At 46.6% G+C, this 17,938-nt stretch overlaps 1 protein-coding gene across 2 annotated transcripts in view; it reads left to right on the plus strand.

Moving 5' to 3' along the window:
* PPP1R16B (protein phosphatase 1 regulatory subunit 16B) overlaps positions 1-17,938 on the plus strand; it is a 55,646-nt gene that overhangs the window by 34,593 nt on the left and 3,115 nt on the right. For both annotated transcript variants that reach the window (XM_021527843.3, XM_085557985.1), the window contains 6 exons: positions 10,920-10,990; positions 13,534-13,679; positions 14,842-14,945; positions 15,228-15,352; positions 17,115-17,240; positions 17,588-17,663. In XM_021527843.3, coding sequence (XP_021383518.1) covers positions 10,920-10,990; positions 13,534-13,679; positions 14,842-14,945; positions 15,228-15,352; positions 17,115-17,240; positions 17,588-17,663 — 648 coding nt within the window. The remainder of the gene's footprint in view (positions 1-10,919; positions 10,991-13,533; positions 13,680-14,841; positions 14,946-15,227; positions 15,353-17,114; positions 17,241-17,587; positions 17,664-17,938) is intronic.

The raw sequence follows: 17,938 nt of genomic DNA on the forward strand, positions 1-17,938 counted from the left end.
TTGTTCCTGTAAATGTTCAATTCAAAATATTAGACTGCAGAATTGATGGGGGATGATGCAAAGCTGGAGCCTGGATTTTCTCTTGCCTTAATGTTCAAAATTTGGGTTATTTTTGTTAATTTGGTCATGTAGTCTCTTCTCCTCAAGCAGCATGGCAGGAGGGAGTAAGGGGGCTCCTCTACTCCCCCTTTACTCCTTGGTGTAAGGGGAGCAGTGAGCACAGGGCAGTCTGCCATTCAAGCCCAGAAGATGGATGTCACCATTCCTGTCTGTGACAGCTCAAAGGTGGTCCATGGCACTCAGGCTCTTGTAGTGTTAAATATGTAATGAAAAACTCCCTGATAAGAGGGATCTGCTGGTGAAGGAGCTTTCAGAAACAGACAGGATGGGATAAAATGGCTCATTAACAACATGGGGTTTACTACAGAAATAAGTAGAGTTTTCACTGCTGCTGGGAGGAGAATGGTCCTGCTGTTGCTAGTGGCAAAACTTAATGGGGAATTTTAATGGCTGTTAATTATTTTACAAACTGCCATTTTATTGGGAAATGTGATATACTTTGGCAAACTGAAACTGTTCTCCACTGGTGCAGGAAGGAAAACTAGAACTCCTCTGAGCTGCCTCTTGCTGCAGAGGCTGGGGGAGGCATTTCACTTGCAATTCTGACGTGGAGACTTGTCTTTCATCCCAGGATAAGAGTCCTCTCACAGGGATGAAGGGAGAGAAGTCAACAGATGCTTGGACTTGATGATCTTCAAAGTCTTTTCCAACCTTAGCAATTCTGTGATTCTTAGTGGGATATATTGTGCTCTCTCTGCTCCCTGCTGTTGCCTGCAACTCCTTGTTCCCAGCATCAAGGAGCTGTGGCTTCAATGTTCAGAGATACTGCTCTGGTAAGTGGGGTGCTTTAAACCTGTGTAAGAGTTGCAGGAGTGACGTATTTTTTAATTTGGTGGTTTGAACTATGTATTTTGTTAATATGTATTACAATAATATATTCAGATAACACATAATAATAATAATAATAATAATAATAATAATAATAATAATAATAAGCTCAGCGTGTAAACACAAAGCAATGAATTAAAAATAAATAAATCAGTGTATGCATAGAGACAGAAGTGCTCATCTCACATCAGTGGCCTGGCCTGAAGCACTAAGGCAAAACACTTTCTGGAGGAGACTTTCAGTTCTTTTTCTCTTTAGGTTAAGTAAAGGCTCTCAGACTGTCCCAAAGGCTGGCAGAGTCCTGAGCTCAGAGCTCCAGTCCGAGCTGCTCTAGGTTTGGACCCCAAACCTCTCCTTCCTCGAGGGAGCATCCTTGTTGCCCTGCCAGGAAATGAAGAGCTTTTCTCTCTCTGCCCATCACTGGTCTGAAGGGGTTTGCTGAGTTCAGGCTGTATTGTGCAGATAAAAGAGTGAAGCTGATGGAGATGGCTTTTGAAAGTGAGGTGAAAAAGGAAAGTGCTGCCAGCCCCATGCTCAGTTCCTTTCTTCTCTGCATCAAAGTGCCAGAAGCTCAGCAGAGGAGAGCTGGCAGCAAAAGCTGTCCTGAGTTCACATGAGGCTGCACTTTGGTGTCTGTGCACAGGGCAGGGATGGGTGAAGACAGCCAGTTGGGCTTTTTTTGTGCCTTTCTAAGGTCTAAATGACCTGTCAAGCTCTGGAGCTGCTTCCCGTGGGGCTCCCAGCAGTCACAGAGCTGTACTGCATCACCTTGCCTGGGAACACTCATCTTCTCCTTCTTGAAGTGGTGGCAAGCAGAAATCATGTGGAGCTTGTGGCAGAAGTCGTTTGAGAGAGTTTTCAGCTTTGTGTGATGGAACAGATGAGATAATCATTAAAACAATGATCTGTGTGCACAGCACTCGCAGTCAGGTTATAGACCAAGCCAGGTTGTATGGCTGTGTGCCTGCTTGTTTTGAGCAAATTTGAAGGCTTTTTTGCAGTCTCACTCTCATTTATTGCAAGCACCACTGTGGCTGTGAAAAACCTGCATTTCTGCCAAGCACAGGTGCTAACTTTGGATTCCACTCTCACATGTATGAGCTGGTTTCCATGCAGTGCTGAATACCTCTGGTGATGATGTTCACAGATAAAGTTGACTTCTCTGACAAGAGTTTGTTGGTAACCAAGGGACACTGGACTTCGGGGATTGCTTTGGGATTGGAGGTGTTTGACCTGGAGAGCAAATTTGAATGCACTGCTTAGTTCATACAAACAATAAATTGTGGGCTGTTTGATTTGTCTGTGTGACAGGTGCTGAAACGAAAGTTCAAAGAGCAGTGCTTGGAAAGTCTGGGGGAATAATGAGATTTGATGAGCCCTTAAAAATTTCAAACTTCTTGGGCATGTGAGAGTAGGGATAAAAAATTGCTGTTAGCACTGAGGCTTCAGCTGCTTTATCCAATTGCCCTTGGCTGAACAACAGAAAGGATGGGGGAGAGTAGAGTTTTCTTGTGCTTAAAGGGCAGACCTGGGCTCAAGGGCAGCATCACAGGACAGTGCCATGGACTGTCATTGTCACCTTGGCAAAGAAAGGTCCCTGAACCTCCAGAGCCTTGGTCTAACTTAGGCTGAGACATCACAGCTGTGAAACGAGGCAAAAACTGATTGTAAAATCCCAGGAGATAGCCTGGAGCTCAGTCCACTAAGGGCAGCTGCACTTTGGAAGATCTTTGGATGAAAGGTGCTGTTGAAATTCATATCTCTGAAATGTGTAAAATTTCCTGCTGAATAATTGCAGGTTGCAAAAGCAAAGAGGTTGCTAAGGTTTGCCAGTGCTTCTCTGGTAAAGTTCAGGTTGCTGCTTAACTTGCATGAAAGTTTTTTCTGTAATATTTGTTTTTTAAAATGAAACCACATTCTGCCTTTATCTGATATTAGAAAAGGGGGTGTGAGGGGTGATTTTCTGCTTTCATAGACATTTCCCTTCCCTCACTGCGTGGCAGCACGGCATTTCCAGTTAGAAACGGCGCCAAGGAGCAGAGGTTGCAGCAGGTTACTCTTTAACTGCTGGCATGTCCCTTGTGGTCTCCCAGGTGGGTAATGGAGTGTGACACATCTGGGCTGGCAGCAGCTCCTGCTGTGGCACTGTCACACAAAGCTGGGCACGTGTCCTGGCACACTCAGGCCCCTGCAGGAGTGCAGCCAGCCATGGGAGCACACCTGAGGTGTGGTGTGGCTCTGTAGCTCTGACAGATCTCCATGACACCTGAAGTGTGATGTGGCTCTGTAGCTCTCACAGATCTCCATCCCCACTGAAATCCTAAACCAAAAGAGACAACTTTGGAGGTGGGGAAGGAAAAACCCCAATAAGCAGCCATGGATTGAGGTCAGAGTGGAGCAGGTACTGAAACAGCCAGAGCAGATGGAGAGAACAGAGCAGAGCCCTCTGAAGAGCAGAATGTGGTTAGAGAAACACAGAACAAGAGTCTCTGGAGAGCCCAGCCTGCCTTGAGCTCCTGGGATGTGGTCAGCAGGCTGTCACTGCAGGGAATTGTTCAGCATGAGCTCAGGGCAGCTTGAAAAGGAGATCTGTATTTCCCCACCCTCCACCACAACCTCTTTTCGGCTACTCTAAGTAGAAAGTTTCCTGTTTTATAATTGAAACTCTTAAAAATGTTCCTGTGGTTCAGGTCACCATACAGCTGCTTAGCTGAGACCATAGGATGCCTGAAACACGAGCTGGGGTAGAGGCTGTTGGCTCTGGAACCTAAGAGCACTTTCAAGTGGCAATAGGAGCTATTTCCTGCTACACAGAGCACATCAGAGTATCTTCTTGCAAATCCTGGCAGTCTGGCTCTGTGTGGAGGTTGGAGGGGCTTTTGCAATCCTGCTCCTCTGATCACCTGTTAGGTTATTGTGTTCATGTAGCTGGGGAAGCTCTTCACAGACAGCTGCAGAAGTTTCCCTCTTGACACCACTGCTCCCTTTTATCTAAACACTTCTCAGGCTGTCATTTCTATTAAAGCAAATTAATTTTTATGGTGCATTTCCTTTTTAGTACTCTGAAAGACTTAATTTATAATAAGATTAGTACAGACAGGTGCCGAGTGCTCCATGTCTCAGTAGATGGATTTTCATCCAACACATCAAAAGTTGTTTCTGAACTCATACACAAGTGAGATCCTCTGTGCTTCTCAGATAAAAGGCACATTTGTGTTGATTTTGTGTTGTCTGAATGGATTTGCTTGTCATGACTTCCAAGAAGTGCTTTTTTGTAGGAAGAAAGCTGGAAGTAGCCAGAGGAGTAGGAGAACAGGAGGTCCTGGCTGACTTTCTGGCTCTGTAGGTGCCCTTTGTCTCTCTCTGCCTTAAACTCAAATTAAAATGAGCTGTGTTGCTCACCTGCTTGGGCCTACCAAACCAAACATTTCAGGTGTGAACTCAGGAGATGGGGGGTGCAGGTGCCCCTGGAGTTGGTGCTGGAGAATGTGGCTGTCCATCATCCGTCTCTTTGTGTCAGGCCACTGACCTGTGTGGCTTCCACCACAGCAGGACCATTCCCTTTGTGAGCTCTCACACCCTAAAAGCCAGCACTGCTCTGCTGGTGCCAAGCTCCTGAGTCATCCTTGGGAAACTTGGCCTTGGATTGCTTGGTCCATGCCTCCCAAAGTCTGAGTTAATATATTTTTTTTAGTACTCTTTAAATCAGTACCATTCAAATAACTACTTTGAAGTGCCTCGTAAAGAGAGAGGAGGCTCTGCTGCAGCCCAGGTGTTTCTGTCACGGTGATATTGGGGAATCTGCTTTCCTGGCTCCCTGCCCACAGCAATCCTGCTGAAGGCAGCTGAGCCCAAAGGTTATATAAAACACTCATCCCTTTCAAATCCCATCATCTCTTTAAAAAAACATCCCAAAATGATTTATTCCAATACCAGATGACAAATGGGAAACCAGGGAAGTAACCTTTGACTTTAATTTTGCTTTATGTATTTAACATTTTCAGTCTGGACCAATTTCACTGTTGGTCTGACATGAGAAGAGGATCAGGATGCTTTTGAACATGACACTACACCCTTAGAAAGGTGTGTCAGATGGCAGCATCCTCTAATTTATCTTTTCACAATTGAAATAAATTTGGCTTTGTTTCTGCTACGCCCTTCAAGCACTGTGGCTGCAGATGGGTAACTTGCACATTTCCTTATTCCAGTAATCCCAGGTGGATGGCAGCCATGAAAGAAAGATGCTTTGTCATCACTAGCACTAAGTGGATTACCAGAGCTTGAAGTTCTTCATGCAGAACAAGAAAAATGTGGGATGCAGAAGGGTGTGGGGGGCAGGCTGTGGCTCATCCACCCGAGAAGCAGCTGTAGGAGGTTGTCCCTTTGTAGCATTGCTCTTGTTGCTGTGATGCTGCAGTGATGGGTCAAAGCATAAAACAAAAATGGATTAAAATATGCACAAACAGGGAGAGAAAGAATTGGACTCTGTGCATTAAATAAATGTACAACTTGCTGACTTGCTGTCAGAAGAAAACTTGTATAAGCCAGGCCCCAAACCATGCAGGAGGAGCCTGCTGTGAAAAACAGGCTCCTTGGGGCTGAGGAGGGCTGTGCCCTCTTAACTAAGAAGCATCAGAGTCAGAAATAGATTTTCCTTGAGAGAAAGCAGCACCTGGGCTCAGTGTGGCTGCCCTGTGAGTGTGGCACCAAGCAGATGGGGTCTGCTGGCCTCTCTCCAGACTTGCCAGATTTTGTGGGTATATTAGAAGCAGTGTGTGTGCCTGGCTATAAACGGGGTGGGAAGTGTTTAACAGGCTTTGAACCTCGCTGGGAAAGCTCAGTGATCAATCAGGATGGGATGTCTTGGTGGCTGGCTCAGCAGGCAAACTGGGCTGTATTTATCTTTAGGTGTGCTCTGTGTTTGAAGCTGAGTATGGCATTTTTCTTTCTGTGGGGTTTTTCTGTCTTTCAGAAAGCTTTAGGGAAAGCTTTTTGTGGAGTTTGTCAATGGACCAGCATGGGCTATCAGTTGTAGATTGCAGGGAGTGGAGGATAAGGCTGAGTGAGTTCATCCTGTTATTGCTCAGAGTTTAGATATGCTGTAAAATGTGAGTATCATTGTGTGCTGGGCTAGGGAGCTGGCAGAGCACTCACAGCTTCAGTGCTGTTTTCCTGGCATTGTTTCTCCTGTGTAATAAATATCCCTGCACAACCACAGCAGTAAACATGCAGCTTTGAAGTAGCTGAGCTCCTCCACAGTGCCATGCCTGGCAGGCTGGGATCAGTCTTTGCAGACATTTGCCAACTCCCCTGTGTGTATGTCACTACAAATAATGCTGGAAGGAGCTGCTTCTGCTACACTGGGCCTCTGACTAAAGCTGCACATGGGTGAAAGGGACTTGGAGCAATGCGTAAAAATGGTTTATTAACCCAAGTGAAACTTCATTTTATGTGTGAAATCATGTGTGAACATACAGAAATTATTGTACTGTCATAGAGACTCCAATTTTAACGGTGGCCTGAAAGTGCCTGGTTCACCAAAAGGTGAACTTGAAGAGTTTGGATGATTGCAAAGAGAAATTGTTGAGTAAAAAAGATTGAGACAAACCTGGATTTTTACAAAGTAATAGCCTGTGTGTGTATGTAAACTCAGAGCACATAGGTAAGCCTGCTTGCCAGGAGAGGCAGTTTGCCATTATATATTTTTGGGAGGAATCAGGACCTCCTATCAGGAAGGTATCTGTTGGATTTTTTTTTTTAATCCCTCCATGGTATCCATATCACTTCCAGCTGGCTTTTTCTCTTATGAGTTATTAATGCTTTAGGTATGCAAGTGCTTGGTATAGATGGGAGTGTAACAGTATCCAGGATTTTATGGTGTAGCTTATTGACTTAGGGGAAACTGCACTAACAGAGGCTTTTTTTTTCATCATCTGGTTTAGGAACTTTTCTGAAAAAGCTGCTTCTAGTGTAAACTCAGTGGGAAGTAACACCAATAAAAAATGATAGCACTGCAACATCTCTTCAGGCTGAGTCGATTGCCCCGTGTTGAATTTTCCTTAGGACCTTTGCAGTGTTGTTTTTACCTTTCCCCTGCTTTTTAGTTTTTGGGGAGAGTAAGTGAGACTGGGAAAGAAAAGGAGTTTCTGAGAAGTGGTTTGCTATGTTTGAGGAGGAGAATCTTTCTAAGGCTGCCCTGGGACATCTGATGGAGGGAGGCTTAAAACCAAGGCTGTATTTTTACAGCTGTTGTGGGAGCTTTTTCCATTTAACACAGCACAGATGTGAATGATAACATATAAATTGAAGATTAATGTACACCATCTTGGTGTGTAAGAGTTTCAATTATAGGCAGAGCAAGGAGAATAATGGAAAATACATTTGAGTGATCGCTCAGTTAATATAATTTGCAATGAATTATTCACAACAATTTGTTCACCCAGCTCTTATTGTGATCATTTTCATTCCTTCATTTGCTATGCCTTTGGAACTGCTTCCCACAACTTGTGCTCGACACGTAATGAAGAATCTCCACGCACCCAGCCCTGCTCCCCACCTGCCTCCACCCCCGTGCAGCTTTGACAGAGCTCAGCATTTTTGGCACTGAGCTCTCTAAGAAGTTAATCGTGGTGTTAGCATGGAGCCTGATGCTGCTGAACACGCTGGTGTGACCCCAAAGAGCCCCTTCTGTGGGGCTCAGGGGCTTGCAGAGGGCTCATGTCTGTGCTGGTCCTTCCACGAGTGGAGGCTTGGGCCAGCAGAAGGTGATGGGCCATGCTGGGTGATTAATCTGTGTCCTTGGGAGCTGAGGGGTTTGCTTCCCACCTGTGCAGCAGCAGTCATGCCTGGAGCTGGGAGAGAGTGTGGGGCTCTGCAAGAAGGTGTGTGACACCAGCAGGGCTTGAAGAGTTCTTCAGAAGGCTTCTGCATTTTGCACGCTCAGGTCCCTGTAAATTATGTTGTGTGTGAAGCAGCAGAGCAGGTTGGTGCTGCCACAGGTGAGGGTGCTGCCACAGGTGAAGGAGCTGCCACAGGTGAGGGTCCAGCTTCCAGCACTGCACAGCATCACAGATGAGCCCCCTTTCCTATTCTTACGGCATTGGATAACTCACAAACACACAATTTCTTCTGAAGTTTATCAGAAAGGAGGACTTTCTCTTCCTGGCTGTTTGGGAAGGGCTGTTCCTGGGTTGTGTGCATGGAGAAGGTGTCCATGTCCTCCCTCCATGTGCCTCTGCAGCTCACAGGGAGGGGGGGTGCTGAAGCTGCTCTTTGCCACCCCATGCCCTGCTGCTGGGCAGGGATGGGGCTGTGTTCTGTGAGCTTGGGCTGCTGGGCAGGGGTGGGGCTGTGTTCTGTGAGCTTGGGCTGCTGGGCAGGGGTGGGGCTGTGTTCTGTGAGCTTGGGCTGCTGGGCAGGGGTGGGGCTGTGTTCTGTGAGCTTGGGCTGCTGGGCAGGGATGGGGCTGTGTTCTGCTGTGAACTGGGGCTGCTGGGCAGGGATGGGGCTGTGTTCTGCTGTGAACTGGGGCTGCTGGGCAGGGATGGGGCTGTGTTCTGCTGTGAACTGGGGCTGCTGGGCAGGGATGGGGCTGTGTTCTGCTGTGAACTGGGGCTGCTGGGCAGGGATGGGGCTGTGTTCTGCTGTGAACTGGGGCTGCTGGGCAGCAATGAGAGCTTGTTGCTGCCTGACCTGTGCTCCTCTGCCGAGCCCTTCCGTGCAATTTTCAGCTTAGGACTGGACAGAAGGTAGTCTGATCTCTTCTTTGTGCCGTGTTTGCCTGGACTCAATGGTACCACATGCACACCTAACTGCATTGTCTGACTTTTCTGAGCCCTTTTCTGGTGTCTTGTGGCTGTCAGTCTTCAGTGTGTTAGGAGGTACTGGGAAATAAGATGAGCCTGTCCTGAGGGCAGAAGGGAGCCAAGGGGAAGTGCACTGGGAACACAGGGCTGCTGCAGGGTTAGTGAAGAATTCAAAGCTTCTTTAGGGTAAGATTAAAACTTCTCTGAATCTTAACCCTTCAGGGTCTCCTGCAAGCTCTGTCAAGCTGTGATCACAGTGCCTTTGACACAAAACAAGCTGGGATTTATGCTGCCGCTTCTTCCCATGGAGAGACAGCACTTACAAGGTTAATTTGCCAGCATCTACTTGTCCAAATCTCCATAATCAGGCAAAACATGATTATGGAGCTGTGTGTCATTAGTACACAATGGCACTTAACTGACTGAGATTGAATTAAAACCCTGATGGCAGAGCATCCAAAGTAAATAAGAGACAAGCAGACCCACTGGTGAATGACTCGTCTATCACTCAGCTTGGATTAGGAGAGCAGGAGCTCAGGGCTGGCCAGAAACAGTAGAAGCAGAGTCATTAAATTGGATATACTGGCTGAGGTTCAGTGCTCTTATTACTGTTAAGCATGCAAGTGTTGGGGCTGTGAGTCCAGTGTAGGCGTGGGCTTCCTGCACTGGCCTTTGAGCTGGGGAAAAACCCAGAGGCTTTGGATTCTCTGTGGTGCTGGATGAGTTTTGTCTTCACTGTATTCTGCTTTTTTCCAGCAGCTTCATCAAGCGGGTGTCATTGCCTTGAAATTGTTTCCCGCAAAAGTAAATCCAAGCATTCATTTTGAGTTGGGTGAAACAACTGTGTGATGTGTTTTATTTCACTTGTCTGGTTCTGCCTTCCTTTGTGGTAACGTCAGAGCAGTGGCTTCCAATTAAAATTTCACTTTGCTTTCGATTTGCCTTTCTTGCAAGTACATTTTCCAGATCTTTGAAACAAAGCCTCATAAATCATCACTGATGTCATGGTGGGTGTGTTTTCCATGTTCTGTTTTGTGTGCCAGAAGTGTTCTGTCCCCAGGGACAGCCCTGCAGATGGTTTTCCATGTGGATGTGCTTGGGAAAGAGCTCCCTCTGACAGTAGCACAGGGATAGAGGCTGCAGGATGCTCTGGACTGGACTGGGCAGCCTTGCAGTGTTTATGATTGCCAGCTCTGAGGAAAGTTATTGCCCTTTTGGCTCTGTCAGTGTTCCTGGTTGTGCAGCTCTGGTTTCACTCAGTGCTTGCATGCCTGCCATCAAATAAGATGTGACGTGAATATCTGTTGCTGCTCTGGCCCTGGGGAGATGATTATGAACCTCTGGCTTGTGCTGTCAGTGACATTTGAGGTGGAAAAGCATTAGGTAGTGAAATCTCTGGAGAAAAAACAGGGAATGAGCAAGGAAACAACAGAAAATGGGCATGGATCATCAAGATCTGTCAGCAGTGTTGAATTTGAAGTTTCTGGTGTTGCTATTAATTTATGCTCTCTGCCAACCTTGTTGCTGTTGCCCTGTGCAAGCCTTTCACCTAGGGGCTAATGACTTTTCATGTGTTTCAGAAATTTGCATTTTAATGGAATAAATGTTACCCTTTCTCCCCAAAGCAGTGATTGAAAACTAAAGCCTCTGGGAAGCTTTCTCCAAACACCCAGCAGCTGAAGTGAAATGTCCAAAGCAGTCCTGGTGTATTCAGTGTGGCAGGCCCTAAATGGATAGATTACTTCTTGAGGCAAGGCCTTGTCCCTCTCATGGTGGGAGGAATTTCTTCCATGGTTGTAACCCAGGACCCCAAAATCCCCTTTGGGCTCTCCTGGGCCACACGACACCGAGGTTACACTCTCAGGCTTTGTGAAGCACACGGCAAAAATGGAGACTGTTCCAACAAATCTGAATGAAAAATTGTAACTGTGCTAAGTGTCCTTTGGAAGGGAGCTGGGGTAAAATTGTGTGCTGGTGCTCTCTGCTGGATAAACCAGGCAGGCTCTGCTCTGGCTGTGGTGATGAGCCAGTGCTGGGCCTGTGGCTCCCGCAGCTCTGCCTGCACTGATGGTGTAAACTGCCTTGCCTTGAACTGTCCAGGGCTGGCTGAGAGCACGAGATGTGGCAGGGTGGCTGCTCTGACCCTCCTCTGTCCTTGCCTTGCAGTGTGTTACCTGCTGAAGAGCAACATCAGCCCTGACCTGTGCAATGAGGATGGATTAACTGCGCTGCATCAGGTGAGCTCACACCTCCCTGGGTCTTCCTGCTGCCCACTCAGCCAGCTTGTCCAGCTGTAACAGGGAGACCTCTTAGATTTCTTTTTTTTTTCCTCTGTTAAAGCAGTGAAACGTCACCATGTTGTGCTGCTGATCTGGTTTCTTGGGGAGCAAACTGAGATCAAATCCTTTTCTTGCTGTATCCCAGATTTTATTCAGTGATAATAAGAGCTCAGGACTCAGGGCTGGATTTTACATGTGAACAGCATTTTGCCCACCTTTTAGTTTTTGGAGGACTGGGCTCTAAATTCTTATGGCAGATTAACTCAAATTTAGAGACCTTAGCGATCCATGAGTTTTGAAAGTGATTTAAATAAATGATGCACAGGATAGTTGAAGAATCTGCTGCTGCTCACTGTAGGCTCAGGGATCCCAAAGTCTGTATGAGATGGCAGTAGCTGATCACCAGTGAAATACAGACTTGCTATAGTGGTGTGTAGGTCTGTGGCCTTCCTTGGAGCCCCTGTGCTGTTTCCATAAGGGTTTTTCTATTCTTTCTCAGGCACGTGGGACTGGCCGTGCCTGGCAGCTGCCGCCTCCGCTGCCTCAAACAACAGTGGCATGGTTGTCACACCAGCACTCAGGGCTTTCTGGCCATAGCTCCCTGCTCTGAATGCTCCCATTGACTTGGGATTTTGGATTCTTTTGCCAGTTGCCTGCTCTCTTCAAAGCTGGGTGAATGTTTGTTTAAAAATGCAAACTGGCTCCTGGAAGAGCAAAAGGTCCCACCACCATCACCTCTCCTAAGAGATGTTGTCCTGCACTCAGAGAGACACTGACAGCCTCCTTGCTTCCCCAGCCAGGCTCTAAAGCCTGGAGAATCCCACCTTGCCCACTGAGAGGTTGTAAAGGTGCATTTGGGGGTTCTGATTGCAGCTTTGTATCCACTGGAATGAAATGAATCCCTGAGCACAGAGAAGCCCCTCAGTGGGCACATTAGCATTCCTTCCAGTGAATATGACTTCCTTCCACTTCTGTGATAACTTGGCTGTGTGACAGGCATGACTTTAACCCCACTTCCATGTACAAATAGTGAACAAAATAGAAGTACCTGAAAGGTCCTTGTCACTCAGTTGCTGAAATGCTTGTTGTGTGTTGGAATTCAGCCCCATTAACAGCCGGTACTGTGTGCTGAGCTGTGTGGGTCTGCAGCAATGCACAGATCACAAACAGGCTTTTTGCACAAGAATAAATCTTATTTTAATGTCTTTATCACCTGCACATTCATGTCTAGAGCTGAACAAGAGGTGGATCAAAGAGCAAATTGCACCTTCACCAAAGGAAGGAGGCTGAGGCCCTTCTGGCCTGTTGGGCTATACTCTAAATGCAGGAAGGAAGCTGCTTTTTTTCTAGTGAACAATGCCCTGCAAAGTGCTTCATAATTCTGGGAATCCAATTTGTGCCTCTCCAGATAACTGTGGTAGGTAGCGTGAGCTCCTGAGAAGACTTTTGCTCATCACATGCCAGTGTGTGGGATTTTCCCTAAGAAAGAGGAATGTCAGCTTGTCAGCTCATCCCCCTTGGTATGTGGTTACACTGGTTACACTGAATTTCTGCTGTGCTTGCTCTTGAATATGGAAGACCCAGTGGAATAGAAGCTGTGAGGTGTTTGCTGTTATTCCCTGCTGCTTCTGCCCCCATACCAGAAAGCCCTGGAAAGCACCAGTGACCTTTTGGTCTGTCCAGTGTAGGTGTTCTGCCTTTTTGACCTGCTGGGGCTCAATTTGGTGTTTAACTCTGCTGGAGTTAAAGACTCCTTGCCAAGCAGTGCAGGATAAAATAGGTCTCCATGTCCAGATGCCATTTATTATTTTACAGCTGAGCAGGTATGAACCCTCATCTTCCCAAATGTCGGAATCTGAGGTATTGATCATTCCCAGATTGTAGAAAGTCTCTGTCAGTCCCCCTGCCAAAGCAGAAGCCATAATTGGTCTGTGCTGGTTTCCAGGTTGTTTATTCTGTTGATCTCTCACATGTTCTGCTGCCCTGCCCAGCTCTGTCCTGCAGGGCAGCGTGTGGGGCTCTGCCCTCAGTGGGATGTGACAAACATTAAATACCAGAAACTCCCTGGGCTGCATTTACAATAACGTGCCAATATCTGTCACCTACGTTGGACAGTGTGTCCCCACCCTAACCAACAGAAAAATGCCAACACCACAGTGAGACATGGAGGGCATGAAGAAGGAGAAAAAGGACAAGACACACCCAATTTCCTCCATCTTGTCCCCTTTGGACCCCTTATCTAGAATCCTAAAATTTTACTTTTGCACTCATGCCACACTTAATTATTACTTCTATCAAACACTCAGAGCTGGTAATTCATCCTGTAAGATTGCAAACTCTTTTCCATGGACAGAGATCACAGACAGTGTCTCTGGGGGCTCTGTCCAGGGGGGTTCCTGACCCCTGCCAGGGTCCCAGACCTTCCAGGGCAGCCAGAGGGAAGCCCTGGATTCCCACACCCAAAGTTTAAAAAACCCTAATCTGCATTTTTTCCCCCCCAGTGCTGCATAGACAACTATGAGGACATAGTCAAGCTCCTCCTCAGCCACGGGGCCAACGTCAACGCCAAGGACAACGAGCTGTGGACTCCACTGCACGCAGCAGCCACGTGTGGTCACATCAACCTGGTGAAGATCCTCATCCAGCAGTAGGTGGCTTTTGATTCTGTCCTTTCTGTGGGTCTCATTCTACCCACAGTGTCTGTGGATCTCATTCTACCCACAGTGTTTGTGGATGGAAACTGAGACTGCTTAGGGCAGCAGTGGTGATGATCCCCCCATTTCAGGCTGCTCATGGGGGTCCTGCCTGCTTGGGGGAGAAGGGAGTGAAGGAGGAAGAGCAGAAAGGCTGAGGAGACAATAACACCCTGGATGACTAGGCTCAGTTTCATGAAGTTCTTGGAGACTGGGCCAAAAATTCCCCCTTTTTGCCTGTGTTCAGGTGTGCCTGTGGGACTGTGGTTGCTGGGGGGGCAGAAACAGGAGCAGTCAGCAGGATCCACCCTCAAGCTCCTAAACTGCACTTCAGATCTTGCAGCCCCAGCCAAGCAGACACTAGTGTAGGAGGGGCAGTAGTGTGTTTGTGTAACTCAGACACCTGGGTGAACTTTGTGACCTGTCTCACTGGGTCTTAATTAGTGATCATTAAACTTCCTACAATATTTGATCCCCAGTGGTGACACAGGGTGCTTGACCAAGTCCCTAAAGATCAAGTCTTCCTAGACTTGCAGCAAGGAGGAGGAAACCAGGTGTGTTTTGAGCTGTTCCATGAGCACCTGTGGTGAATCCTGCCTGGAGCAGATAGCTGTGCCTGTGTGTGGAGCCCTCTCCTCTCTTTCCCAGAGTGCTGGTGCTTTGGGAATGTTAACCTGCTGCCTTGCCTGCTGCTTCTTCCTCAGGAGAGAGACTTCTCCCTATGGTGCTGACATCTGGGAGATAACCATTGAAAATTTGGCTTTTCTTTATAATGAATGAGAGAAGAGGATGAGTCAAACATTCCTTGAAGGATGTTCCCACTTGGGTTAGGAAATTTTTGGATGAGGGTTATAAAAATGGAGCAGATGTGGAACACAGGGCATTAGTGACTCAGGAAGGAGGTGTTGCCTTTCATCCAGTTCTGGAATTAATCTTCTCCATTCATAGCTCCACAACTTTGCTTCAAATCTTTCTTATCTCATACATACCTTGGTGGCATTTGGGCAACTATCAAATCCCAGTTACTTTTTCCTAAGCATTTTTCCCAGTGTTTGGCACTGTCTGCTCCAGGATGTCTGAGGTCCTTGCTGATGTAACTCAGTTTTCCCCTTGCAGTGGAGCAGACCTGTTGGCAGTCAATGCAGATGGCAACATGCCATATGACCTCTGTGAAGATGAGCCAACCCTGGATGTCATTGAGACTTGCATGGCCTATCAAGGTAAGGAGACTGAGTTTATGTAAAATCCAGAAATGGGTCAATGTGGTACTAAAAATTACCCTGTTTCTCAGCTCTTGATTTGCCTCTGGAGAAAAGCAGAGAGCTGCTTCTGGCATAATTTCTTGGGACCTGACTCTGTCTGGTTATTCTGATTCTTAAAGATCATGAGGGTGAAGGATGTGGGGTCGTATCAACCAGGATCATAAGTCTTATTTTACTCAACCAGTGGAGAATTTTACTCTACTTTTCCAACTGTCCTTTTTCTACCTGGAATTTTAACAGGGATTACCCAGGAAAGGATCAATGAGATGCGAGCTGCTCCGGAGCAGGTCATGATCTGTGACATTCATGACATACTTGCAACTGGCCAAGACCTGAACAGGACTGATGCCCAAGGTGCTACGCTGGTGAGTGAAACTGCAGCGCCTTCAGTTTTGCTTTCCTTCAGCCCAGAGGTTATGAAACCTACCCTGGAGCAGGAGTTACACAAAATCAAAAGCAAATCACCAAGAGGAGAAGTCCCACAGAACATAACACATCTGCTGACCTGCAGGAAATGGGCCTGGAAGACCTCCCAGGAACCTCTTGCTTCTCATGGACCGATTGGACTCCTGTGGAGGAGATGTGAGAGCTCTCTGGTTTTGCCAGGAGCAGGATCCAGTGCTGAGAACCCTGGAGCCTTCCTGCTCCTTTCTGCTGTGTGTGTGTCTGCCTCACACAGGGTCAGTGGCTGCTGTGTTTGTTCACACTGGTGGCACCTGGCCCTGGGCAGAGGTGGGCACCCAGGACACAAGTACAGCACACAGCAAGCTGGCGTCTGCTCTGTCTGCACAGGGACTGAGAAGGCTGAACAGTCCTAGTTCTTTTCACCCCACAAAAGTTTCTCCTAAATAATATCTTACAGCAGTCCCAGCTTTGGGAAAGTTCAGTAATGAGGTCATATTTGCTGGGAATTTCATACAACCGTGGTCATTTAATGCTTGGGTCCAGACATTACTGATGTACAGGCACTTGGTTTGTGTGTTTGAGAGCCAGGCCATGGCAGTGCGTTCCAGTTTTTTAATCTAGATGTCACCTTTAGCATATACCAGAAGTGTAAGGGAAGGGCAGGCTCCCTCGAAGGTAAGCTTGGATTATTGAAGTTCTTATTGCAGCTTATTTTTAACACATTTTTTCCCTTTAACAAGGACTATATACACACATTGAAGCAGACCTCTGGGCTCCCCCTTTTGTATCATCCCCAAGTGATTCCTTATCAATTTATGTGGTCTCTAGAAAGTGGCATAAAATTTATGTAGAAATTAATTGAGTTGCCAGAAAGCATCAGGATTTATTTCCAGATGAAGTTTTAACTCCATGTGGTGGCGTCCTCAGGAAAATTTTTTGAAAAGAAGCTTTGATTCTCCCATTTAGCACAGCTGAAGTGGGAGGAGCTCTGAGAGGAGTTAATCCCTTCAGAGCAGTGCATGGATCAATGTTTTGCTCAGAGATGCAACAGCAGACTGCAATTATCAAAATCTTCCAAGACATGAAGGTGGGGGACTAAAAGAGACCATTATTGATTTTCTCCAAAGTGGTGGCTATAGTTGGAAGGCAATATCTGAAAAATCATACTCCCTTAAGTTAAAGTAGCCAAGGTTTAAAATGTTTTTGACTTTCAAATGGTGAAAATGATTATGATGTGATTGGAAGTGTAATTGCACAGAGAGAGTCCTGGCTAAAGCAGGCTGTAAACTTGATTCAAAAAAATCACATCCACAGCACTTCAGTGGGGAAGAGGAGATGTTCTGGCATGAGGAATGCAGAACTTAAGAGTGGATGATGTTCTGCATTGCAGGCTCATGTTTTGATGGTGCTTTCCTACAGATTGGGAAGCACTTAAAAGCCCCTGATTTAAAATGTGAATACATTATTTTTCTCATCCATATATCTAAGTTATTCTAAGAAATGTTAAGCAATTTCCCCTCCAAACAGAATTACATGCAGGCAATACTGAGCTTTAATAACAGGAACGACCTACTTTTGACCTGGGGCCATCTGCCCAGTGTGAAATGTGCTGCCTGTCCAGCTCTAGGCTCAAACATTATCCAAGAAAATCCTCTGTAACTCGGTGTATAAAATCATTTGTGGTCCTTGCAGGCAGCTCATGCTCTGTTCCTTATCTCCTAGCTGCATATAGCTGCAGCCAATGGTTATCTGCATGCAGCTGAAGTGCTTCTTGACCAGGGGGCAAGCCTGGATGTTAAGGACTGGGATGGCTGGGAACCTCTGCATGCTGCTGCTTTCTGGGGACAGGTAAGGGTTTTGCTCTAAGTGTCATCTATGAGGGTGGCATTTCTTTCTACCTGGACAACCTGGAGTACTCTGAAAATGGAATAAATCTGTTCTGGGGTTAGGCTCTCTGACAGCATCAGAGGAGATCCCATGGGCACCAAAAAGAACTGGTTGCTGAGAAATTTCAGGCAGAGCATGCCAGTGCAGGTGGATGGGTGGGAACAGTGTTTAACATCATATACATACCTGAGCTATTTGAGGAGAGTTGAACATTGCCTCTCATCTTATTCCAGCCTTTCAGCTTTAGGGAGGAAAGCTTAATTTGCCTGAAATACCTCTGTCAACTTGGCTTTCTTTCCATTCTTTAGATGCAGATGGCTGAATTGCTTGTGTCCCATGGGGCTAGTTTGAGTGCCAGGACATCTTTGGATGAGATGCCAATAGGTGAGTTTATGAAACTTAAAGAAAGAAATGTTTAAGAAATGGCTGGAATCCTCATGTGGTGCTTTCTGCAGCATTAACATAATGTTTTAGGTATTCTTTTAGAATCAAAGTGAAAGTTTCTTTAACTGGGACTGAAGTTTTGAAGCACCACTTTACTACAGAAAATGCTTCTTTCTGCTCATAAAAAGAAGGAAGAAGGCATATCCCAAGCACCAAGTCTTCCTGCTGTGTGTTTCCTATATTTTCCCATGTGCTTGGGAGCCTCCCTGCTGTTG

This window comes from Lonchura striata, chromosome 20, assembly GCF_050655825.1.
Source record: "Lonchura striata isolate lonStrDom1 chromosome 20, ASM5065582v1, whole genome shotgun sequence".
Lineage (NCBI taxonomy): Eukaryota > Metazoa > Chordata > Aves > Passeriformes > Estrildidae > Lonchura > Lonchura striata.